At 40.2% G+C, this 26,089-nt stretch overlaps 1 protein-coding gene across 3 annotated transcripts in view; it reads left to right on the forward strand.

Moving 5' to 3' along the window:
* The window catches only part of MGAT4D (MGAT4 family member D), a 48,166-nt gene extending 29,796 nt beyond the window's left edge, over positions 1 to 18,370 (forward strand). For 2 of the 3 annotated variants that reach the window (XM_075501032.1, XM_075501031.1), the window contains exons 6-15: positions 191 to 304; positions 1,594 to 1,669; positions 6,797 to 6,908; positions 7,840 to 7,970; positions 11,885 to 11,992; positions 12,884 to 13,077; positions 15,184 to 15,262; positions 15,383 to 15,461; positions 16,727 to 16,839; positions 17,402 to 18,369. In XM_075501032.1, coding sequence (XP_075357147.1) covers positions 191 to 304; positions 1,594 to 1,669; positions 6,797 to 6,908; positions 7,840 to 7,970; positions 11,885 to 11,992; positions 12,884 to 13,077; positions 15,184 to 15,262; positions 15,383 to 15,461; positions 16,727 to 16,839; positions 17,402 to 17,428 — 1,033 coding nt within the window. In that variant the 3' untranslated portion in view covers positions 17,429 to 18,369. Of the gene's footprint in view, positions 1 to 190; positions 305 to 1,593; positions 1,670 to 6,796; positions 6,909 to 7,839; positions 7,971 to 11,884; positions 11,993 to 12,883; positions 13,078 to 15,183; positions 15,263 to 15,382; positions 15,462 to 16,726; positions 16,840 to 17,401 lie in introns of all 3 variants that reach the window. The other variant, XM_075501034.1, reaches the window with a different exon arrangement.
* The last annotated feature ends 7,719 nt before the right edge of the window (positions 18,371 to 26,089 follow it).

The raw sequence follows: 26,089 nt of genomic DNA on the forward strand, positions 1-26,089 counted from the left end.
CCTGCCTGTTCTGATGGTTGTCAAAGACCCCTTCTTGGTTCCTAATTTACAATCTACGTGACTTAGTTTCTTTGCTAGAGTTGTGAATTCCACTTATGGAGGAGCAGATCTAACTCTAGGGAGCTGCTGTCTGTGGTTGCCCTCAGAAGTCTTTTTGAGGAATGGAGTCTCACTAAGCTTCTCTTCACAGCTTCCCCAGAGAAATCCAGTCTGGCGTCCTAGAGGTTATTTCTCCTCCTGCTTCTTATTATCCAGATCTTTCCAACCTGAAGAAAACATTTGGGGATTCGGAGGACAGAGTAAGGTAAGATAGCTGTATAAAACCTAAGAACTTTTGCTAAGAGTATAAAATGGAAAATTCTGCAAAAGTCAACATTCTTTGAGCTGACAATGTTTTTGTATTTCAGAGCTAATGGACCTCAAGTATACTTTTAAAAAAAATTATTACACAAGGAGATCTTGAGAAAAGCTATGCTGCACGTCAGCTTCAGGGTGAGAGCCAAGGCTTCTCCTTTGAGTCTTGACTCTAGGCATCCCACATGTTTTAAACCAGATGGATAATGCCAAGAGGCGATAGGCTAGATGATCTGGTCATAAAGGAAAAAATAGGAAAATGTTTTATGTGAGAGATAAGGGAGAGGCTCTGTGAACACACGAAGGAGACTCCATGTGTCCCCTTAGCTAACTAGTAACAACTACTGTGGGTTTAATTAATGACCTAACTTTTGGGGATCATGGACTTTTTATACTCCTGTTAATAATATATCCTAACTGGTGATTTCATTCACTCATGTGCCCCAAATTCACTGATACAGAAATTATAACCTAACAAAATTGATTTATTGGAGGAAACTAATTTTCTTTCATCAACAATAACTAATTTATCAGAAGCTACCCCAGCAATGCAGCAAGAGAGCTGCAGTACTGAGAGTTTAGGTTGAAGGAAATCAGCAAGTGTATGTATGCATGTATATTGGGTTTATAGATAAGCTTTTTATCTTTCAGAGCATAAAAATGTTTACATACTTATACTTAAGTTTCATATATGATTAGATTTGAATCAGATACTTCTATGCTAATTAAATACTGATAAATTACTCTAGTCTTTTAGCATTGATTATCAAACATCAGCTTCATCGCCTGGTACTTTGTAGAAAAAAACCTGTGTTTACATTTAAACCTGAAAATGAAGTTTATCAACCTGTTTTCCATGCTGTTCACCAGTAAAAGCACTTAATTTTAGTACTTTAAATAATTATTGTATGTCGATCTCTACTGTTCATAATATAATGAGTAGAATCTTTAAGTCATTTGACATTAATATACTTGTTAGACATTTTGTTTCAGGCTATACTGATACAGATCAAATTTTTTTGCTTAGTTCATGTTAACTTTTATAGGAAAGTCAAATTATTTGCAAATGTTTACACTGATTATAGGGGAATTTTTATTCACTTAACAAGGAGTTAGAATACTCAACCTTGCAATTTTACTGTAGAGAAAAAACTGCAGAGCATTAGAAACGCTTTTATTATAGAAATAACTCTTGCAACCCCCCCAAAAAGCTTATCAGAATTTGCTGCTTATGTTTAGGTGGAGAACTAAACAGAATTTGGATTATAGCTTTTTAATGCTCTATGCCCAACCTAAGGGAACATTTTATTTACAGGTATGTTCACATTATCATTAAGTAGCTGCACTACATCTGTACTGATTATTAGCTTTGGCAATTTTAATTTGTTTCAAAGGCCTCAATAAAATCAGCAATCTATTGTCATTTTCTGTGTATTTTGCCTGTGCTCTTTACAAGCATCCACGTATTTCTGTGTTTATATATATATTGTAGCCAGGTACTATTTGATTAAATCCATCTGTACCTTCCTGTCATTTGTGAGGTTGAATAACAAGGTAACTGAAGCATGAAACCCTGATTTGATTAGGTTAAGAAAGTCAGAGTTTAATGTTTTTTTCACTCGGTGCAGCAAGACAGAATAGTGGTGGTAGGTCCAGGTTATAGCTGAGATCACAATGAACCAAAAACCCCTTACAGATAGGGAAACATACCAGTATAGTGACACTGGAGACAAGGTTAAACTGCAAGTTGGTACAGATCCTAAATTCTCCAGAAGATTTAGAGTGTTAAGACTTTAAGAAGATCCCCATGTATTCAGGCTTAGTTTAGCCATCATTATAGATTTGTGCTAATTTGCACTCCATAAAGACGATAATCACCACCAGAGATTCAAAAATTTATCATGACTGTTCAATAATGGAACAGATCCATAAAATTTCATGTAGCTTGTGAATGTCAACAGTTTTTAAAAAAGCTCAGAACAGCATTTTGCTTAGTTCTTAGTTTTCCTGGGTCTTCTCCTGCTCGAACAGGCCTCAGTCTCTGTATCACATAAGTACCTCACAAGATTCCCAGAAGCAGAAGAGAAGACCGCAAGAGCAGGCATCTCGTACAATTTTTGTCAGCATTTAACACAAACGCATTTGAGCTGGGCTACTCAAGAGTCTATGCTCCGTTCTCAAATTTGGCATAGGCACTCAGAAGACAGGTGGACAAAGAAAAATGTTGCCTATTGAACAGTTAAGGTTTACTGGAAAATGAAGTATTTTCCCCTGACTTTTGTATCTTTTTAAGAACACTACCCAAGTTTACTAAGTGCACTAGAGCATTAAGGCCTGGGAAATGCGGTGAAGGGAATTGTTAAGCATGCTGCCAGACACTTAATGTCCCTTTCTATTACAAACTTCTCCAAGCATTCATGTTTGCATGGAAATCACTTACTTATGTATTTGTATTTTTAAAGAAATTTGAGAATATGTGTTTTCTCATCTGGAACATTATATAAGGACTGAACTGTGTTATTCGGAGCAAAGCCTGGATTGTGATGGTCTGTTGGTAGTTATGGCTGCATTCAGAATTTTCTTAGAAAGAAACTATGCTTTCCTCATACTGTTACCTAGTATATCCACTTCTTCATTTCTGTGTCCAGTCTGCAGCTGCTTCTGTAGCACAGATGCCGGTCTGCCCAGAAAGTACTCTGTAGAGTACAGGTGAAAAGAAGGAACACATGCTGCCATAAAGTTAGTTATGATCTCCCTCCGTTTGGAAGCCTTGTATTAATGGAAAGCAAGTAACTTAAAAATCCCTTTCCTCAGCCTGGTACAAAGATTTACTTCAGTGATCTGAGGGAAAACTTGAACTAGCTTAGATTTTATTTACTGTTTTGTCAGGAATGGTATCATTTGGGTGACTGATATTAACTTCTGAATTTTGAAAGAAGATAAGCATATGTATTACCCTTAATGTCTACATGATATCATGAGCCAGGCAAGATCTTAGCTGAATAAACACATAAACACTCATTCTAGGATACTGCTGAATCAGGATTTAAGCAAGTAGCTTTGTGAAGTCCATTGAAGCTAACAGGGTTACACTGTGGATGAACCTTACCTACTGATCAAACATAATCTTTGAAAAAAGACAGTAAATCCCATCAGTCATCTCATCTCATCGCATCTCATCTCTTCTACTTGAAGCATCCCTTCTACTTTGCCTGTCTTCCCCCCTCCCAACCAGCAACTGCTCCTTTTGGGCTTTTTTGTGAAGTTTTCTTCATCAATAAAAAACTAAGAGAACTTTGAAATACTTGTTTCCACTTTCACTATACTTCCTGGAGTCCACCAGAGCCCCTTGAGGCACTTGTAATAATGTCAGAGACAAGATAATGGGATCTTAACATAGCCATAAAAGCAGGCATTCGAATTCCAACCTAGTAGTGAGGAGAACCATTTGTTCTTTGTGTCTGTATAGACTTAGTTCCTTCTGAAGTGATTAAACATTGCAAATCTGAAAGCATCTTTGAGAAACTCAGATACAGCATTTTTTGGGAAGTGTTTTCTATTAGCACTCAGGTGAACCAAAAATAAAACATTAAATAAATCTTTTAGTATCTTCAGTTAAAATCTGCTGTAAAATTCAAACTTAGTTACCTGAACTACTGCTATGCTTTTTTCACCTCATGAGTTTTTTCCTTGTGGAGGCTGGGAAAGCTTTGTGTATTTATATATAACGTGTATATACTGGTAATATATATTGCTGGCAGCACTTACCTGTACACCATTATTATAATTTCTCCAGTGTGTTTCTCTAATGGTTTTAAGGCCCGAGCAACAGCTCAGTGAAGTCATTAGGAGTCTTTGTATTGATTTTTATTTTTTTTTTCTCCCCCCCCACTAGACTCTAGGTCAAGCCTGTTATTTGGTAGAGTTCCTAAAAGGAATAACTTTCATGAAAGTGCATTTTTAGCTGAAATTTTCATTGGAGGTTTGTTTTCTGTGGAAAATGAGAGAATAAGATTTTTCAGCTTAACAGTCTTCACATATTCATTGAATGGTGATTCAAAATATAAAAATACCCTAATATAATTTAGAAAGGAAGATACTTTCCTGTCTGAATGCCTAAACTTCCATTGTGTGCTACCCCTTTTTTATCGCTTCTTCATTTTTACTTCTCTTAGATAACCCACGTAAGAAAAACAAATGGAAACCTATTTATTGTCTATTATTTAGGAAGTTTCCATAGCCTTGCTTTTGGGCACGTTTCTTTTTTCGTCCCAAAGTACTGATGAGTGAAGGGAAATTAGCTGCGATGATGTGTTCTGCTGGCCTTCTCATGGCAATGGGGCAAATGGACTAGACAGTTCCTATCTTAAACTTCCTGATCCAGCTACGTACAACCACTGCGTAATCTCCTTTGGTGGATAACAGCATATGAAAAACAAACAGCTGTAAGCTGAAGCCAGAAAAATTCAAATTAGAATTTGGCTACCACGTACTAAACGTTCAGGATAATTACACATAGTATAGCTTACTGTAAAAGAATCGAAACTGAAATCTCTAAGCAATGGCAGATTGTCTTCAAGATGTGCTTTAGTTGAACACAAATTATGGGGCTTAGTACAGGGTTAAGTAAACAACTTTTAATGGCCTGCGCTACATAGGATATCAAACTACATTCTCCAATATGCATTTTTAACTGCCAGCTTCAGAAAAGACTGTTTCAGACTTCTCGCTATGCAAAACTACTTTCAGTTCATAACCACATTCACACCCACTTTGCATCACAGCCTCTATATTTTTCATCTTTACTACTTTTGTACACTTTCTTCTAGTATTTCTCAATATGGTGGTCTCACTAGGTTTTTGAGATAGTCCTCTCTCTGCCTTTTGTCCTGTTTTGGGTGCCCCTCACTTTCTCTTTAAGGATTCTCTGAAATTTTCTTTGATAAGGATTCTCTGAAACTCTCTTTGATTCCTTGCTCTTCTCCCTTTACATCTAGCTACTGGATAATCCTCTTAGCTCAAATTATTTTATGCAAGTTTTCTTGTAAGTTGGTGTTTTGGGGTTTTTTTGTTCTCTTCTGCATAACTGTCACCTCGACTCAATTCCCAGATCTCAGAATCTGTTAATAAGCATTCATCTTGATCAGTTCATCTCCATCTATCTACTTTTTGTTATCTTACCATCAGCAAAAGCTGACAGGGTCAAAACAGATCTCTTAATCTTGTCTTTCAGACTTCATTGTACTTCCTCCTGGGTTCACTGTTGACAACGCATTTCTCCCCCGCCAGCCCTACGCTTGTAGTAATGGCCAAAATAAGCTAAAAGCTGTGGACCTGCTCTCTCATGCTCTTGCTGCTGACTCTGCACAGAGTCAGTTGAGGATGCAAAACCAGCAGGAAACCATGCAATTTTTTTCTCATAGTGTTCATTTTCTACCTATTTAGCTTTCTGAATCAGATTCCAGTCCCACCAGACAAGCACCAGGGCCAATGAAGTACAGCAGTTAGATCAAATTAACTGTATAATTACACTGCACCCCAACAACATTTTCCTGAAGGCTTAGCCTCCTCTTCCTGTGTTTTTCACACCCATAGTGAATTCAAACCCTGAATTACTTGCGCCTTAATTATTTCTGGAGTTCATTTATTTCCTTTGTGTCCTTTCCATTACCTCTAAACTCCTTGTTTGGACTTGTCCTCAGCTTTAGTAACTGGAACGGCTTCTGGCTTTTCAGATCCCCCATTCTTCTCTGAAAGCCCTGCAAAAATGCAGCCAAGGCCTCTCCCATTTCCTTGATGGATGTCAGGCTCCTTTTCTGAGTATCCTTTAGCTGGCTCTACTGCTGTATTCAGTGTCAGCCTTTACAACACCTCGAAAGCTCTTATGTATTCCTGTCTTTCAGTGTGCTTCACAGCATGTTCCTTCTTTCATGACTAGTATTCCCTGAAACAACTTGCTGTCTACTAGCATCTCAGTAATCATCCACAGTTCCTCTCAGTCACCTTTTAGGTAGGACGAAGTCTGCCCAAGCTACTCTACAGAGCTTTTAACCATCTGCTTGACGCCTCTCCTTTCAAACAATTTGTTCCTGCTGCTTATCAATGCTTATACAACTTCAGTACAAACTGTCTCTACTGTCTTCTTCTTTAACCTCTATCTTCTTACTTAATGTTTTCTTTTAAGTGAGATCTCTTTAAGGTAGCGAGTCCTCCTTTCTCGAAAAAGTGAGAACCGCTCATGGTGTTATATTCACTCCTGTAAAATATTTAATGAATGATACTGAAACAGAGATATATGTAGAAGCTGAATAGCAATCCACTGTAGTTTGGCACAACTTCAGTACGCACTGTACAGCAGTCAAACACAATGCAGTTATCACTTACATGTGGCAACATCACCACCACTTGCCTTCTGGTTTTTTGTTGCCTTTTTTTTTCCCAGCTGGAAGACGATATTATAGCCAAACCTGATTATATTCAAAGTATACAAAATTTTGCTGCTAAACAGTCCCAAGACTGGATGATTCTCGAGTTCTCCCAGCTTGGATTTATTGGTAAGTATTAAGACCTCAGCAGGGTCAACTGGATTTGGAGCTGTGTAGGTCAAGTAGGTCTTACTCGGAGTTACATTTCAAAACATGGAAGGACTCACATAGCAAAACTTCCTTAGTTCTTCAGGATAGCTCCTACTGAAAGTCTTTTACTTTGTGCTCTCTCAAACTGTCTTTTTAATGCAGAGTCTCCTCAGCATAGGATCTAATAGTTGGGTTCCCATAAGAAGCAAATTGTTCCACCTCGGGGCACTATGTGCCCCTATAGCGTGTAGTCTTCTTTTCAAGAATGGAATTTGAACCATCTATAAAAATGTGCTTCCTTTCCTTTGTGGAGCAGAACATGCATCCCGTATCATAGGGAAGGGTTTTTATTATTTTTAGTAGTAAGTTTCTTTTTATGTTTTTTCTTCAGTTCTAATACAATTTACTTGTGATAACACCTCATAAGTGTTAGGTCAAACAAGGAAATCTGACAAAATCTGCTAATACAAATAGCAAGAGAACTAAATGAACAGTGATAGTATTTTAATAGCAGCATTTTTCATATCTAGGTCTTAATATAAAGATACTCAGTATAGTATTGCTAGTGAAATTGCATGTCTAGCATTTTGAGGAGTTACTCAGACTTTGTTTCATCTGACACACTGATACAGGTGACTGGCAGATTTGTGTTTGGAACTAGGATATAACTGCATGCTTTATTAGTCAACTGGTTGACTATGTGAGAATATCGTCAGGCATGGAATGGAAATCTTTTCAAAATCCCAGCAAGCTGGAGGATAAGCAAATCTCCAGAGCTGGAGGCTGTGTGAAATTTCCACTAAGTATCAGAATTACGTCCATGTGTTTAAGGCTGGAGTAAACATAAAGCTGGTGATTTTTGCACAGCAATAAAAATATCTGAATATGCAACTTCTTGTCTTGCTTTCAGGAAAATTGTTTAAATCAGAAGACCTGCCACTCATAGTGGAATTTTTTCTCATGTTTTATAAAGATAAGCCCATAGACTGGCTTATAGACCACCTGGTCTGGGTTAAAGTGTGCAATCCAGAAAAGGATGCAGTAAGTATGTCTATGAATTTATGAACATAAGTAATATTCAAACAGTCTCAGTGACAAAATAATTTATTTGTAAAAAGCGGAATAGAAATCTCTCAAACCTGACTTACTTTGGAATTTGTGGGGAAAGATCTGCTGCAGGTCTGCATAGGGTGGCACAGTGTTTGAGCCCATTAGGGCATATGGAGCAGCCTGACGCACAGAAATTCAGATTTCCACACCAGAGCTGTTTTCCCTCCATCAGCTCAGAACATGGGCAGCACAAGCTCACATCTGCCTGCAGCTGGTCACACAGGCAACCCTGCAGCACCAAAGAAAATTTTGAATATGTAAACCTAAGTGGGCTACCACTTCTCGTAACCTTCTGCTGACCTTCTAATATGAAAGTCAGTAAACCATAGAATTTTACAACCACAGTTGTTCTGAATTTTGCATACCAATTCCTTTCTTTTAGGAAGCAAAACTTAAGTGTTTTGCTTTAAATATTTTACGACCCGGGAAAAAAATTGACTGGTTGCCTGGAAAAAAAAATGCAGGGTGTCCTGGTTTCCGCTGGGATAGAGTTAATTTTCATGTAATAAACATGTAGATTGAACGAACTAAACGATACTTTTCACTGAAAATGGAAGAAACAGTTGTGTTGAATTGCAAAAGGTGCCATTTCTAGCACTACAGGTGAGCCCAATGATAAGTATTTCTTTATGTCCTTTTGCTTTCTTTCTCTCACCAGTCTTTGATGCTGGTAACTGCTCACACTTTTCTCGTATAACAGACTGTGCCACGGAGGACTGACCAGAATTTCTGCTCCTTTTTGATTTTAAGGTTCAAGAGCTTTGTTTGATTAGCATAGCCAGTCCCCACTCCAGGTGTTCGCACATGTTAGTTTTGTGTTGATAAAGAAGGAAGAGGAGACAGGTAGGAGTCGTGCAGAGCAGGAGACTGAGGGGAGCAGAACAAACAAGCTTCAAGTTGTACTGTGTAGCAGAGGTGACTCCTGGGGATAGCGGAAGATCCCTGGTTTTACACTTAGTAATGCCACTGAGGAGTCTTGATTCCCACTTCATACGGATAGGAGTAAGCTTTGAAATCCTACTGCATGGATTAGGCCGGCTCATAGGAGTTAGAGTGAGCCTCAGGTACCTCTAATTTAGGTTCTTGCCTGCCTGTGATAACAGAATTAAAAAAAAGATACTGTTATGTTAACATCACCCATTCCAGATCTAACGTGTCAACTTTCATCCAATAGATGAAACATTTTGCTTTTATTTTTTAAGTGACTGTTCTAGGTTCTAAGACCTGATTCATACCTAAAACGAAGCTGTGTTCCTGAAAGGCAGGCAGGCAGCTCATGCGAGTCTGCTCTGGCCAAGCCAAAGCCCGGTGGTATCAGGAAGTTTTTAGTGAGTTTCACTTCTGCAATTGCAATTTCAATTGCTGTGAGCAGCAAAAACCTATTAAGACAAGTCAGTCGCGCGCTGTCCTTGGGTGGGACTGACCAGTGGCATGACCTACTGGGACTATTCATGAGAATGCAGAAAACGGAGGCTGGAAGAAGGACAGAGATCCCAGCTGCTGCTGCTCCTCTGACAGATTAAAGCAGCGCACTTCCCTACAGGCGCCAGAGAAGGCAAGCTGACAGAAATCCTCACGCTTTCCCCTTTCCAAGCAACTAAGAGTGTCACTAAGTGATCACACACTATGCCTCCCGGGAGGGTCAACAGGGCACCCGTTCGTGGCTTTTATGTGCCATCCTGTGGCAATGGGTGTTAGGCACATGTTTAATACTCAGCCTGGGCTGAGTATTAACATACCAAGATTCAGCTACATCTGCTCACCGAGTTGGAAAAGACAGTTTGTGATGATCAGAGCCATCAGATCTCTGCGTGGTTCAGAAACTTCATAGTGTTTACCTCTTATGAACCATCATCCAGTTCTGGCGTCCCCAGTACAAAAAAGACATGGACTGGTTGGAGCGGGTCCAGAGGAGAGCCACAAAAATGATCCGAGGGCTGGAGCACCTCTCCTGTGAAGACAGGCTGAGAGAGTTGGGGTTGTTTGGCCTGGAGAAGAGAAGGCTGCAGGGAGACCTTATTGCAGCCTTTCAATACTTAAAAGGGGGCTTACCAGAAAGACAGAGAAAGACTTTCTACCAGGGCCTGTTGTGACAGGACAAGGGGCAACAGTCTTAAATTGAAAGAGGGTAGATTTAGATTGGACATAAGGAAGACATTTTTTACGGTGAGGGTGGTGAGACGCTGGAACAGGTTGCCCAGAGAAGCTGTGGATGACCCATTACTGGAAGTGTTGAAAGTCAGATTGGATGGGGCTTTGAGCAATCTGATCTAGTGAAAGATGTCCCTGCCCATGGTGGGGAGGTTGGAACTGGATGATCTTTAAAGGTCCCTTCCAACCCAAAGCATTCTATGGTTCTGTGACCGTATGCAGTGGCATGTATCTATCGTGTAGTGGGGACTAGCAGGCTGCACAGATGGGAGCCCTGACTCAACGAGGAGCCTTATCTCCGTTCCTGCACAAATGGCCACACCAGTCCTGTGCTACTGATTATTCGCAGCTGCTACCATCAGTAGCTCTTTTGGTAGTGCTGCCATAGCATAAGAGGAGATATGCTAGAGACTACATTATTATAGGGGATGAACTGCAAACCCTGTCACAAATTTATTTTTTTATAATGATTTTTTTCCTAGCAAAAGTATAGTGTGCTTTTCAAAGAAACAGCTGCCAATAAATCAGTTTGCATGTATTGTGTTTTTACATTGTTTTGCTGAACATTTGCTGTGGGCAAACATAAAAATACTTAGTTCTTTTTATAGCCTTCCAGGTGGTTTTGAACTTTTAATTAGTACTTCGGTGGAAACCATAAATCCCCCACGAGTTTTGGTGTTTAAGCCAGCTGAGTGAAGGCTTTATCACTTCTAGCTTTAGAAGGCATTGATATAGCTTATGTAGCATTTTTCTTTTATAGAACTGAAAGCACTTGATTGAAGAGGTAAACACATTATCCTCTCAAATCTAAAGATGTGAGACCTGTGCTACAGAGAAATTAAATGATCTTCCAAACTCATACAATAATTCTGTGGCAGAACTGAGAGTAGAACCCAGGGAGTCTCATTTTAGCTCTTTGCTCTGTTCTATGCCATTATGCTTCATTATGTCTCGTTAATTGTTGTAGCATGTTTGCTTCACTGTATCAAACTGTGATGCTCTATAGATACAGAGCAAAAAATTACATTTAAAGAAATAATTTGTTATCATTCAAAAATCAAGAAACTCAGAAATTAGTACAAATTACAGTTATTTAATTCCCTAGTATATGTCATGTCATAAAGTGTACTAAACTGGAAAATCAGGATTGAAATACAGTATCTAAGGCCTTTATGTAATTATAAGATAAAAGATACATAACTTATAGTACAGTATAGTACATTATAAGCCTGTCAAACATAGCAGAAATAGCCAAAACAATAAAGATTGAAATGTAACCAGAATCTATCTCAAGAAGGTCAGTTTTGGTCAAAATAGTTTAATTAGAATGATATGGCAAGGCCAAGAGTTGAAATTACATTTGCCAGAAACAGTTAAAAAAAATCAATCAGTTTCAGATTTGAGGTCCATTTTTGTCACTCTGAGGTGTGATTGATGGTATACAGTGCAGAATTCCCTGAATTAGTGGTGGTTGAGCCTTCAAATCTACATAGCACCACGAGTGGAATTACGAGTTTAGGTCTAGAAACAGTCTATTTGAAATAAGGTGACTGTTAATCTAAGGATTACTCATTTAAATATGGATAAAAAACCTGGACCCATACCCTCAACTACATAATGAAATTCCCTTATGGAACTTAGTTTGTCTCTCCTTTATTTAAATAAAACTTCACTCCCTTTTGCTTTCTTTCCAGATACACTGCGAAAAGGAAAAGGCAAAGTTACGTATCCGTGCTAAACCATCTCTCTTTCAGCATGTGGGACTTTATTCGTCATTAGCTGGGAAGATACAGAATTTGAAAGTAAGGATAAGAAATTAATGCCATATTTCTAAATTATATGCTTGTGTTCTGACTTGTTTCTCAAATCAGTTTCAAGCATTGCATCTTTGGCATTAGATGGCATTTCCATATCCAAGAATGTTGGTTTACAGATTTGGGGGAGAATATTGATCTGGCATCTAAACTGCAGGTGGGGCACACTGCTTCTGCACAAACATCTTTGAATCTCTAACCTGAACACTTGTACCAGTCACAGTAGCATTTCATGGCGCGTAGGAACCCTCTTCACAGCACAAGGTTTCCTGTGCTCTGCACCGTAGAAACACAAACGGCTATGATGGTTTATTTTGGCCGAATAGTCCACAATCCCAATACGAGGGACTATTAAGAAGGTGGTGTACCGGTAGGACAAGAGTGTGGCTATCATGATGGCCATAGATGTTTAGGGAGAGTTTGGAGGGCTAATAGTGGATCTACCACGTATCTGATAAGGACAAGAGCAATGAAGCACCAGACTTCAGGGATGTCCTGATGGCGCCATTTAGACTTGTCATGACATCATTCAAATTGCTGTATTGGATCAGACTAGAGGCTCATGTAGCCTTTAGCAGAGACCAATTTCAGGTGTTCTGGCAGAAGGCATAGTAGACAACTATGAAATAGCTTACTGTGGAGAGGTTTATTTTTAAATCTAGGCAACTGAGAAATAATCAGTACAGCTCTGTCTACAAACTGTAACATTGAGTCTCAGTGATTACACTGAAATGAATATTCTATTTCTATTAGACATGGATTGTATATTTTTTGACACTGAGGTAATTATTTTCTGGAATAGTTTCCTCTAGTAATTCAAGATATTGGAGCACTTTTTTTTCATTGTATGAGTGAAATTACATTTTTTATATCCAACAGGATAAAGATTTTGGCAAAAATGTCCTACATAAAGCACATAATAATCCACCTGCAAAAGTGGATACAAGCCTAAGAATATACCAGCAATATACCTTGGAAAAAGTTTATACAGGAAAAGACTGTTTTTGGGCTTCAGCTCCAGTGGCAGGGGACTACATCAGCTTCACCTTTTTAAATCCACTGAAAGTTGAAAAGTAAGTATTATATGATATGGAATATGGAAACCTAAACATATCCAGTTTGGAAATGATTGAGTCTCTTCAAAATCACCAGTGCTCAACTGTTCACATAAACCATAGCCTCGTTACTGACCAAAAAAGCCATGATTTGCTATTTATCTGCTCCCCTTCTTGAATTCCCCTCCTGAAATACATTTCTTCCTTGGTATTTAGAGAGCTTCTTAAATTTTTTTCCTTTTATTTCTTCAGTTAAATATTTTACATTCTCTTATGATAATTCTCAAGGGAATTTGTTTTTAACGAATGAATTTAATCAATGGAAGCAGTGAAAGCTTTATTTCTATAGCTGTCAACAGAAAGGCTGTTTGCATGATGTCAAGTCAAAGGCCGTGTCCCAGACCAGACACTTATCAGTGTAGGTGAAAGCGAAGAGAAAATATCGCTCTTGTGGGGAAATAATGAAGAGTGAGTTAATAAAGGTGGGATTCAGTGAAGATTCAGAGACTTGAATGTAGGCGTTTACAGTAGAGATGTCTACGTAAGGTAGGTGTGTAAGCTCCTACCATGCATGACAGATAGAGACTACTTGATACAGTCAGTGGAAGCTAGACAGCTACTTCTCTCATTCTCCGTGTGGTCACTTGAGCCAGTTGCTAAGTTTCATTGACGGTATTGAGTGTACCTCCATTGCCTGTAATAAGAGCTTGAACACCTGGGTCACAGCCAGCCTTCACGTGTTTGCATCTACAGCCAAGTGTCACCTTGAATATTTTTCTCATTCTAAGATGAAACTATCTTCTCTGTTTTCACATCATTCAACTTAGGCATCTCTGAAAGGAATAGACACCTGTAGCTTAAGATAGAGAAGTGTTTTTCAGAAGGATGCACTCTATGAACAATACAAATTGAGGCTGGCACCGAAAGAAGCAGTCCTGCCTGGTTCAGCAAAGTTTCTTCTTCTCTCTGTGTCAGATTGGAGAACAGATCTGTGTTAAAACTAACCTAGCAAGAAATATGGTTCCAGGAGAGCGTCTCTGACACAAATTACGATAATTACCATATCTCTGTAACGATATTCAGAGAGAAAACTCCTTCACAGTTGTTACACTTCTTCCCAAAACTGGTCACAAAACTAAGAGACTTCCACTTCTGCAAAGATGGTAGGTCTCTCATTTATTTAAAAAAAAAAATCTAAGAAAGCAAGTCTGTATCTCCATCTAGTGAGCTGCACTAAATTGCAGTTGTTATAATAAACACTGGTATTCTGTGATGAACACTGTTAATTAACTGGTTTATGCTTTGAGAAACTTGGGTAGCCTGTATTTTTGCATTTTCCTGTTACTAGCTGTACTGGATGAAACTAACTTACATATGGTATTGCCTAATGGCTGGTCCCAGCCCCATCACATTGCTAATCTGTGAAAACATATAATTAATCCTATAATATTTGGTGGTCTTCTTAGGTCTTAAGATTGTTTGACACCAGAGGAGGGAGGTTGATGCTTTAAATTTCCTTAGCTCTTTTTGAATCTAAAAACCTAAGAACTCTAATGCCAGAAATTTAAAACCAAACAGGGATTTATTAATTTTTTTAAAATCTCATAAGTGTTTTTGCTTGGATTCTTGCTTTGACATTGCTGTTTCTCATTGGCTATGAAGGAGATTATTTAGAAGCACCTGAATTGATCAGTATTGATAAAAAGGGGGATTCTGTTGGCATGTAGCATATGGTCTAGTAGAAACAGGGATTTTTGCTGCTATTGCATTCTAGAAGCCCATCTCACCTCGGCCTTAGGGTGAGAGGAATCAGAGGGCAGATCTTCCTTAGCCGTTTAAACCTGGAAAGTTAATTTATTTGGAACTTCAGCACTGAAAAGGGGGAACAGTTGCATTCGTGGTTCCAGAGAAAGATAGGTTTAATGCTTGTTCTGTTTAAAATAAAAAGCCTCTCGTATGATTTGGTCACACACTAGAAAGTTTCAATGCCTGTTTCTGTTCTCTATAGCCCACAACTAATTAAAAAAAAGGTATTTGACACTTCCTTCAAAACAGGAAAGAATTACTTCCCTAGAACTTTCCTGGAGTATAAAATACCTGGAAATAATATACCTTTATCATCAGGTACTTCTTCAGAAGTGGAAACATGGAGCACCCTGGTGATAAACTGTTTAACTCTACTGTGGAAGTGTTGCCAGCTGATGTAAGTCTCTCATTTCCAACTGTAATACACAGTGCTATTTCATTTTAAGAATCATGTTCAGCATAAAATGTCATGCCCTATAAAATATTTCTGGAGATATTATTGTTTCATTTTTTACAGGAAATGCTAAGAAAAGAACTGGTTGACAATGGAAGTAAATTTAACTACCCAGCAACCAAAGACGGATATTTAAAAATAGGTACGTTATTTATTGTCACTTCAAAACCAGAAATTTTGTTCTTCTGTATAAAATGTTTCTGCATTTGAGAATTTCATTAGCTCTGTAATAAGTACAACATTCCAAGGTGAACTAGTAAGGAAAAGAAACCCTTTGCGCTACTGCATATTATAGTATATGATGTTTGACCAATGACTATCCTATTTTGTTTTAAATAATGAAGAACTCTACCAGCAGTGGCAAAAGCCAAGGCATCTAATTAGAAGAAAAACTAATTGCAGTCTCTGCAAGGTCTTAATAGCATTATTGATTCTGGTTTGGGTTTTGCAGTCTTAGCTGAAGACAAGGATTTCTTACGATGATGACAGCATTAACTTGTCCTCCAACCTGAAATGAAGATGAAGCATAACGCGATGCACCTTCCCCCTTTTTGCCCCCACCCCTGCTTCCCCTTCTTCCTTCCTCAGGGTGGTGTGTGACTTCTCTTAAATGAACTGCAGATTCTCCACATACTTGCCAAGGCCTGGTTTATACTATTACCTAAACTAAAATGCCGCTATGGGAACAAAAATGGACTATTGGGAGATCTGTTTTGCTTGCCACTTTCTTCTGTCTCTTCTACCACATAATTGCTCTTTTCTCCCAATGAACCACTTTCACCTGACCAACGCTTCTTGTTTGCTTTGATTTGCACCTCTCTCCCACCTCCTCGGGGCTGTTTTGCTCTAATTAGAGATCCAAACCAAAATGCTGTCAACTCACAGTTGCACATGCAAGTTGACAGGAAACGAATATCATACATGGGATGAGTTTTTAATTTGTCTGCAGTGATTTTATGCCAGTTTAATAAGGTTAGTTATAAAGCATTGAACTAGTGAAGAAACGTATAAGCATTGGTCCATGATTCCTAATATATCTTTTTAAAAATAATCATACTTCTCGGAAAAGGTCTTTTAGATTATTTAACATGACCATGTGTGCCATATGTATATGGTCACTACTAACGTATTTAAATTTATTTTTTAACATTTGTAGCTCTAGGTTCTTTATTTTCTTGTATTCTTCTCCAGCTCCGAGTTGCTGTAACTGAAGGAATGAATCCTTCCTCTTGTTTATAGCTTTATCTTTCAGTTGTTATTGTTTGACCTTTTCCAAAAGGTTTTTTTTTCCCGTAATGTTGTATCCCTGGAGTTAATTTGTAATTTAGAGCTTTTGCATAAGTTCACTTGGAAGCATATTTCATTCTAATATATGTTTGTACGGGTCTTGTTTTATTTTCTATTTAGGGGCTTTTGAAAATGGAATTGCAGAAGGCAGTATCAATCAGTCAATAGGAAAAATACAGGCTATTCGTTTATCAGTCAATTCTGATTCTCCTGTATGGGCAATACTCAGTGAGGTAAGCATGTTAATAAAAGCATTTTACTTAAAGCTTTATCAGATGAGTTTCAGTTCTCCCTACCATATAGTATTGATAATCATTAATTTTTATTTAATTTTGAATGGGATTTTCTGCGGAGAAACTCACACATGTGGAGAATTATATTAATTATTCAGGGGAGAAGTTAAATTTACTTCATAGAAAAAGTGCTGGAAATGCTCAAATGGGATGATTCTCCAGTTTTGCAGTGCTGTAAGTATAGCCACTAGACTTTGGGTCATGATAAACAAACCAACCAAAGGAGACAGGGAGGTGTTTCTAGCTTTTTTCAGTCACCATCTTGGATATTAATTATACTATGCAAACATTTTCAGATTAACATGTGATTTTTTTTATTCTTCAAGTTTCTCCCAAGTGTCTGAATGTGTGTGACCCCGTAAGTAGAAAATATTCAGCAGAAGTGACTGAAGAGAATTGCTACAGCCTTACACTATAGCCATAGTTGGAAGGAGGGAAAAGCTAATGTCTTAGGCCATGCTTCTGTAGATTTTAGAAAATAATATATTTTGGTTTTTTTCAGGTACTTATCAAGACATCTGAAAACTGAAAAAAAAAAACATTTTTGACGTGTCGCTTGGTACAGATTGTTTGAAAACTAGGCTAACAGCAACAAAAAACTGGCTGGGTAAAAAGAACAAATCCAAACCCATTTAATTCTTAATACTGTGTATTAGGAAAGAGTTGAGATAACTATTAAATCTTTATATAAAGAATATTAAAAGCTATAAAGAACCCAATTATGTTAGTAATTTCTATAAAATGTTCTTGAGTAAGGTGTCATATATAAAAATCTCACCTTAGCATGGCAACATTCAATATATATTATTATAAACAATTGATAAGGCGTTACAGGCTGTCTCAGGGAATAAAGCATAAAAGTATGGTAAGTTTCACCAGAACAAAAAATACGGACATTTTGGAAAGATATTAAGGAGACAGTTTTCAACTCCATTAAGAACACTGGTCAATTTTGGAGGAACTGAAGGAAAAGTTGTCAATATTCATTGCAAGTATTTAGAGCAGTCCACAGAGATAGGAACAACTTAACAATATGAAAATGGATCTCAAACTTAACAGAAGAAGTGTGTTTCAGCCTTAATTGTAGCATAAGTTACATTTAATTTTTTTTTAAATGGGAAGTGCCTACAAGTTACCATTTGAATAACTTGAAATGTAAACAGGTATTGTTCGGAGGATTGTAAAACTTTTCAGTGAATTGTGCATTGAGTTAACTACAGGACATAATATGTACACAGGTATTATGTGTAACTATTTTTGTAGAAAGAAAAACTATTTAAATAAAATTTTGGATCCTATAATTTGATAATCAGTATGTGCTGGTACTTAAATCCTGGTCACAAAGCAAAACTCAATATAAATTTGAAAATAAAAGGTAAACCACAGTAGTCTCATTTGAAATGGTTTTGGGAAATGACAATCCACCTTGGACATCTACCTGTTAATGTACAGAATTCCCGCATCACTTCCTTAACACTTGCAGCACGACTGCACCCTCATTCTCCTGCACATGCATTGCATCCTGACAGCAGACAGCAAGAAATAAGTTGCACCATACACTTTTGCATGGATTTAAGGGGGTTAAATTAATGTAGAATTGTATTCTTAATGCAAGAGTATTTTTATTTAGAGTAAGATGAAATTTATTTTCTTACATTAAAACAGTTCAGAAGGGTGATTTTTTTAAAGACCACCTCTAATAATATTTTGATAATCTATAGTATTGTTTATATACTGTGGTGCTAGATATATATGTGCATGTAGATATATATATATATGTATGTATGTATGCATTTATTTCTTGGACCAAATATTGCAGCCTTCATTAGGTTAAGAGTTTAATGCAGGTTAAGAATTAATGCAGTAATCCAGAGTGCTCAGAGATACACAGAGGGACACCTTTATCCATCAGCACTTACAGTAAAACGAAGGCTTGAGTGAAAGTGAGACCAGTGGATCGTTAAAAAGCAGTGGCTAAAACCGCAACTAGGGAAAGAAGGGAAATAAAGTGGTTCTGCATCGAACTACCTGGCACGAGAAGGGCAGAGCCACATCCCTCTGATCCTGCTCAGAATTGCCCTTCAGATCATGCTGAATGAGGAGTCCGAGACATTTATTCACAAAAACTTGTACTAGGGAATAAAATGCAACTTAGATTACATTAAGGGAAGACAAAATTGAGTGCTCTGAAGTCATTCTCTCTCTTAACCTGAAGTGCTTTAGCAGCTTTGGGGAAAAACAAATTGAAGTGAATAGGGCCCTCTACCCAAAAAGGCAAAGCAACAGATAACCTACAGAACACTTGGGGTTTTTTTCCTACAGAGCTTTACAAACTTGTATGGGTATGAAAATGATTAAAGCGTAGGCCTTCTCCTGACACCTTAGTTCAGTTCTTAGCATATCATAGCTTTTCATACTCTCATTGAAATCACATTGTCTCATGGGGATTATCTTCATCTTCAGGATCTTGTCAAACGCTTCAGAATGGCAAGTTCTTGTAAATGGACTGTAACTCTATAGCCTGAAATGCCCTCTTATAAGGCTGTTTCACCTGCCATCAGAAGATGAAAGAAGTAGAAATCAAAGTAGGAAGAGCATTTCTTGTAGAACATTTTACTAATTAAGTGCGTGATCTAGTAAAAATTTAAGATCTTCTTATGCCATTGCTTTCACTGCAACAGAGTCACAAGCTGGGAGCAGTGTCTCATTCAGCTTGCCTTACACTCACTTGTTACAGGGAAGTGTCACTGTAAGGAGGAAATTTCAGCGCGATTATTAATCAGTGAAAACACAGAAAATACTAAGGTAATATCTTTTGTTACCAAAAATCTCTTATTTTTGCAGTGAAATGAGATTTCACTCTAACGAAGCATAATTTCAAAAAGCTCATCAGAATACCTGAAATTATATTAGGAAGTGACAGGACTTTTTGTAAATACTTTGTAAATATATTTTTTTCATTCTGCACTGCCAGCTTTGTGCTTCATTAATTCTGTTTCTATCTTTACGTATTTTACGTAACCATTGCAATCACGGAATACACTTCCCATCACTTTGATGTACACGAGGTTTTTAATGTTGAAATAATAAATAATGAATGCTTGCATATGCACCGTTTAAGTAAAATTTTGCTTAGTCCTGATTCTTCCCTGTGCTTTGTGGAGTGCAGAGGTTTCTTGCACAGTCTGTAGAAACACAGCTCCACTTCCTCCACCAAAGGAACCTTCTGAGAGGAACTCTGGATTTTCAGTGAAGAAGTGATAGCTGAATAGTGAGCGTTACAGCCCCAGGAAGTCTAAGACCATGGAGTGTAATGGAAGTACACTTAGATACTTTTGCATGTTAATAGCAACAACCACCACTGCCGAGTGAATTAGCTGGGTTTGTTCGTAACAGTCTCTGTTAGGCAAAGAGCGGTTACAGAACACGTGCAGCTTCCTTTCCACCCTGCAAGCAAGTTCCTGCCTGTGGTTTTCCATTCAATAATCCTGTGCACTGAACCTGCACGCGCCTTCGCACCCCGGGGCTCTGAGGCCAGTTTAAAGGCTGCAGAGAGGCCTCCTCGTGGGAAGCTTCAGTTCAGGTAAGGGATCCAGGGGATAAGGAACATCCTCTAACTTTACGGGTGACTGGTTTTTGCAGTGTAGGCATTGTGATTGTAACTTAGAAAAACAAAGGCAGTAAGCCTAAGTCAAAAAACAACCATGAAAGGAGTTTCAGACTCCATACCAGATCACCCAGCTCCTCCAGTAGGAAATTTTACTTCCCTATTTTCATGTGGTTTAAAACATGGTCTCGAAAATATTGACTACCTCAGGCTCACTGTACATGTACCAAATCAGGTTACATGCCTGTGTGGGAAGAAAGCACATTTTTCAAGTTAATTAAATATTGATGATGATTTATTCAACCCATTTTGATTTTCATTGGAGCGTAGTTATTAATTTCTCTGAACTCTTGAGACAAGAATGGAGACTTGTGTCTCCATTCTTAAATCTTTTGAGGGACTTTTGAAAGGGGAATGCTAACATTTGTCTTCAATACAAAAGGCAGTTATGAACTTGGCTTTACTGATTTTTTTTTAAATGTTTTTTATTTCCATTAATTACGTGGGCTCCTAATCTCATCAGTGTCACTATGTCTTTTTGCACAGCTTAATACAAGCACACATCTACTGTAGATGCTAATGGATGCTAAATGTACACTGAGAAGAGACTAGACTCTTAACAGAGACTAACCTCTTAACAGGGATATCTATTAAAATTAATTAGGAGATATTTAATCCAAAGTTGGAGATGTATTTGCTTATTGAATTGAAAATCTTCTCTCTCACGTTTGAGGAAGTAAGTGGATAGTGTCCCATACACAAGCATCCCAATTTTCCCCAACATTTACTTTTTCTATTACTCATAAGTCACACATTTGTTAGCTGTACTACTGGTTGCACAAACGAATTGTCTTGTTTGAGAGTATTTTGGGCTGTGGGGTTTTTTTTAAACTGTTATTTATTTGCATAAATGTAAGATTCCAGATAAATCTTTCACAGATGCCTTACAATGAACGGTAGGAATATTAAGAATCAATTCTGCAGTAAGCAGAAATCTTTAATTCTGCAATCGCTTCTGAAAGGATGTATGTGTATTTCAAACTAGAAGGATTGTTTTCAGCTGTCTTGGTTTCATGATGGATTGCTCAAGAACATTCCTTCATTTTTTTTAGCTAGAGATGTCTGAAGATTGAAGTTTCTGAAGGACTATGGTACCATTTCTCAAAAGTACATTAAATAAGGATTTGAATTAAGGCATAACAGATCCTTCTGATCAGCATTAGAATCATAGAATCATATGACTGAGAAATGCTACCATTTCTCAATCAGGGGAAGCTTAGCTTAACGGTGTATAGGCCATAACTATTATGTCCAAAAGACAGTTTCCTCAACATGGTAAGAATCAAATAACATAAAACAGATTCTTGTGGCCTGAGCGCTGAAAAAGGCTTAGAGTTATGAGAAAAAAGTACCACTTTTGCTTATGGCTATCAACTTTTCTGGTATTTCCTTCTTTTCTTTCACAGACCCACAGTTTCATAGGCAGTAGAAAGAAAAGCTCTGCATATATGCCTTAATAAGAATTTATTGGGCAGTGAAATCTGGCTGCGTTTGAGGGGATGGCTGATAGCGCAATGAGACATTCCCTTGGCTGCACAGGAGCGTACTTTTCAAAAGCAGTCTTCAGTGAAGAGTTGCAGATGCACCCTTCAAAGAGATTCAACAGTAAGAATGAAAGGCAGTGGCTGTAGTTATATGGTTGCTCTCACAAATACTGGTGTGATGGTTGGTGTCCAGAACAAACACTGAGCTTGCCACGAAGACAGCAACCCCTACAGCCTTTGGCTAGGAGGAAGGCTTTGATGATACGAGTCGTCAAGTCATGCAGTGTTACATGCAAACATACCAAACCCTGACCCCGTTTGCCAGCAGCTGGGCAGCTAGAACAACTATGTTCCTCATGGATTGGATTTCTTTTTGAAATTTCTTTTTGAGGATTTTGACATCCTCATGATTCCTCCAGGAATTGCTTTTGTCTCAGCCCTCCCCTGCAAGTTTCAATTATGGGTGCCATGGATAACGTTTTAAATGCTCATGAATTGTACACTGCCCAGAGCGCAAAGATACAACTTGAGGCAAGCCAGAAAGCTCCTCGGGGCGGTAACCGCGTCCCTGCCGTGTTCAGCAGGCCTGGGTGAGGCCTTCAAAAAACCAGTCAGGAATGAATGCAGTAGCTGCTCCACTTAGCGATCCCTCAGACACAGACTGGATCGCTAGACTGAGTCTCCCATTGTCATAAAGGGCTTTGTTTGAGCCATTTGAGCTAAATTGCTCCAATTAGCGATGGAGAAGCCGCCACGCCTTCATCCATCCCGATCACTGACCACAGGTGTGTGGAGCACGACGATACCACCATGGCAAACGTAAGGTCCCACTGACGGTGGCCATGATGGCAAAGCGTATCGCAGAAACGCCACGCCGCAGCACGCACCGATGCACGCCAAACCCAACGTAACTGAATCTGCCGTCTCTCCTAGCAACTTTTCCTCAAGGCGGAGCACAGCGATCGCTGCCGCGGCCAGGGAAGTGGCAGACGCGTGGGCGGGCCCGGGCGCCGAGTGGCGGCGTCGCGGCGAAGCCGAGGGGCAGCCCGGGAGGGGGCTGCGATTGGCTCGGGCACCACGTGCGGGGAGGGCGGCATCCGCGGGCCGAGCCGCGATTGGCGCAGGCCGCACGGAGGGCGCCCTCGATTGGCGCGGCTACCTGCCCGCCGGCCTCGCCCACACCCGCTCCGCGGCGGCTCTTTGAGGTCGTGGTTCGCGCGCGGATTGGGCAGGGCCGCGCCTGCTGCGCCGTGATTGGCCTGGGCGGAGCGGCAGCACCTGCTCCTCGCCGCCCGCATCCCTGCGAGCCTCGGGGGAGGCGGTGCGCATGCGCAGCTGGTGATGCGCTGGGAAAGGCGGCCGGGGTCGGTGAACGGGGCGCGGAGGGGACTTCGCCGCCGGTAATCCGCCCGCCGCGGGGAGGGGCTGTGCTGGGCCTGCCGCTGCGGCCGCCGCTCGCCCCGCGCGGGGGCTGGCCGTCGGCGCCGGGCGGATGCTCTCTGCGTTGCGGTGTTTGATAACTAGGGCGGGGGGGAGGGGGGAGTGGCGGCCGCCCGGGCCCGCGGTGGCGGCGGGAGGGTGCGTGTCGGCCCCCCGCAGCGCCCGTCAACCCCCTTCCGCCGCCCCGCAGGTGCGAGGGTGGGTCTCCGCCGGCGCTCTGCGTGTGGCGGGGGAGGGAGGAGGTCAGCAGCTCTCCTGCCCGTCACCCCCTCCCCGCCGCCGGGCTTCCTCGCGCGCCGGCCGTTAGCGGTGAGGCTGCCCGCGGCGGGAGGGCTGGAAACGCGAGCAGGGCTGTGCCCCCCCCACCCCCCCCCACCCCCCGGTGGCTGTGGCCCCCCGGCTCGCCCACCCTTCCCGGCCGGCGGCGGGGCTCCTGGGGGTGACTTTGGGGCGGGGGAGAGCAGCCGCGGGGCGGGTTTCGGGGTCCGGCCCCGCGCATGAGGGGGAGAGCCACCTCGCGGGAGGAGCGCGGTCCCCCGTGGCCAGGCGCGGTTGTGCGGTGGCGGCAGCCGGGGTTGCTCCTGCGGCGGGCGGTCTCCCGTCGTGGGCTTGCGGAGAGGGGTCTCCGTATAAAATGCGGGAAGGGGGTTAGCTTTAGGCACCATTTGAACAGCGAGTCGCCGCTTGACGCAAACTTTTTTTTTTTTTTTAATTGAAAAATTACTTCCTAGAGGCTTTACTCAAGCTAACTGTAGCAACGAAAGAGCTTGAAAAGGCACCTGCATGAGTGAGGCATTGCAGCTCAAGTAATTGCTGAATTACATATTTAACACTTATTTTAGTACAATGTTTTTAACACTTCAGCAAAAGATAGGAAAGTACAATTTTCACACAAAATAAAAGAAAAATAAAAAGTTGTGTTAGAACTCCTGGGTGCTTTTCATGGAGCAGCTTCATCTGGATGCTGTCTTTGGTCAGGTTGATGCTGGTGCAGCTCTGTGAGGGAGGAATAAGGCAGCGTGTGGTTATGGATGGAAGAAGGGGTGGGGGGAAAAAACACCACTTTCCGTTGCCCAGGATGGAATTGGTGTGTGGCCCTAGGAAAAGCCCACGTGTTGGTACTGGATGCAGGAGCTTTAGGCCTCTGAGTGAGAAAGGCTGTTAATGGCAGTCTTACTCCCTTTCTGCTGGAGAATGCAGAACTCTGAGAGTTTCATGAAAAAGGCATGACCCCCTGCAAAGTCTAAGGGAAAGTTAGTAATAATCTAAAAGATCCTGACCTCTGTTTAGTTCCACATCAAATGGAATAACAATGCCATTAATTTAATAGCATGTGTAGAATATGCCAAAGACCATGATGCAGAGGTCTGAAGATTGACATACTTGCACTGTGCAGCCATCTGTAGAAATCAAATCATTCAGGTGGGAAGGGACCCCAGGAGGTCCCTACTCCAACCCACTGCTCACGGCAGGGTCAGCTCTGAGGTCAGATCAGGTTGCTCAGAGCTTTACCCAGTCAGTCTTGGAAAACCCCAAGGACTGAGACTAGGCAGCCTGTACTGCTGCTTGCCTGCCCTCATGGGGATAAAAAGTCTAATAGTCAGAATGTTCTTTCAGTTTATGCCTGTTGTCTTTCTTAAATACTAGTATGTGTCTCAGAAACAGTGGCTTGTTACTTGAGGTGCAATATTGTGCTGATGTTGCAGCACTGTTGCTGGTCCCAAGAGTGTGCTTTACAATAGTACTGCTGGCTCAAATGGCTCTTCTGGTGTGTAGATGTGCTGTAGTTACCCATGTTCCCATGGTAAAGAGTGACCAAGCTCTGCAAAAATTAAGTTTAAAATTACAGATCTGAAGTTACATATATATGACAGAATTGTCAATATGTTTATCTAGAGAAAGCTGAATATAAGCTGCCCATCCCAAAAGGAATGACTGGGAATCCCGTTTTGGAGGCGTAATTATTATTGGAAAAATTCTGTGACTCAGCTTCTATGACTACGGCTTTTCAAACTGAGGAAGGGCTATCCAGTTTTCTCATGGGTCATACTATAGCAATATCACATTCCTAATTGAAACTACTGTCAAGATGTATGGTTTTGCAATTACCTATTTGCTGTAGCTTCCTGAAAGATGGCTTGAAAGTCACTGGTCTTTGGTGTTTAGGCAAAGACTGCTAGTAAACATGTTTGGTGTTTGTGTGAGTGCCGTAGACTGGGATAACTTGTTTTGTTCTGCTGAGGAACTTTTAACAGTGAGGATCCTTTTGGCTTGTTTTTACGGTCACCTTGAGGAAAGAATAAGGAAAGGTTTTTCATAGGTCTTCATGTGTTAATTAGGAAAGTTCAGTAGGTTTTAGAGACAATTAAATCTGTAGTGTGAAGTTCTATTTTGAGACCAGAAACTCTTCAGCTTAGTTGAAAGATTTATTTTACGTTCTAAGACTGTAGTGCTGGCAGAGTTCACAAAAGTGAAAGATGTAATGGTCCTGTTTAAAACCATCTTTGCCTGACAATTGAGTGATAACTGTAATTGTTCTTGATAATGTATTTCAGTGTTTCTGGGATTATTTTTAAAATGTGTCAGAAGGTCAAAGGTC

Source organism: Mycteria americana, chromosome 4 (genome assembly GCF_035582795.1).
Source record: "Mycteria americana isolate JAX WOST 10 ecotype Jacksonville Zoo and Gardens chromosome 4, USCA_MyAme_1.0, whole genome shotgun sequence".
In the NCBI taxonomy this organism is placed as follows: Eukaryota; Metazoa; Chordata; class Aves; order Ciconiiformes; family Ciconiidae; genus Mycteria; species Mycteria americana.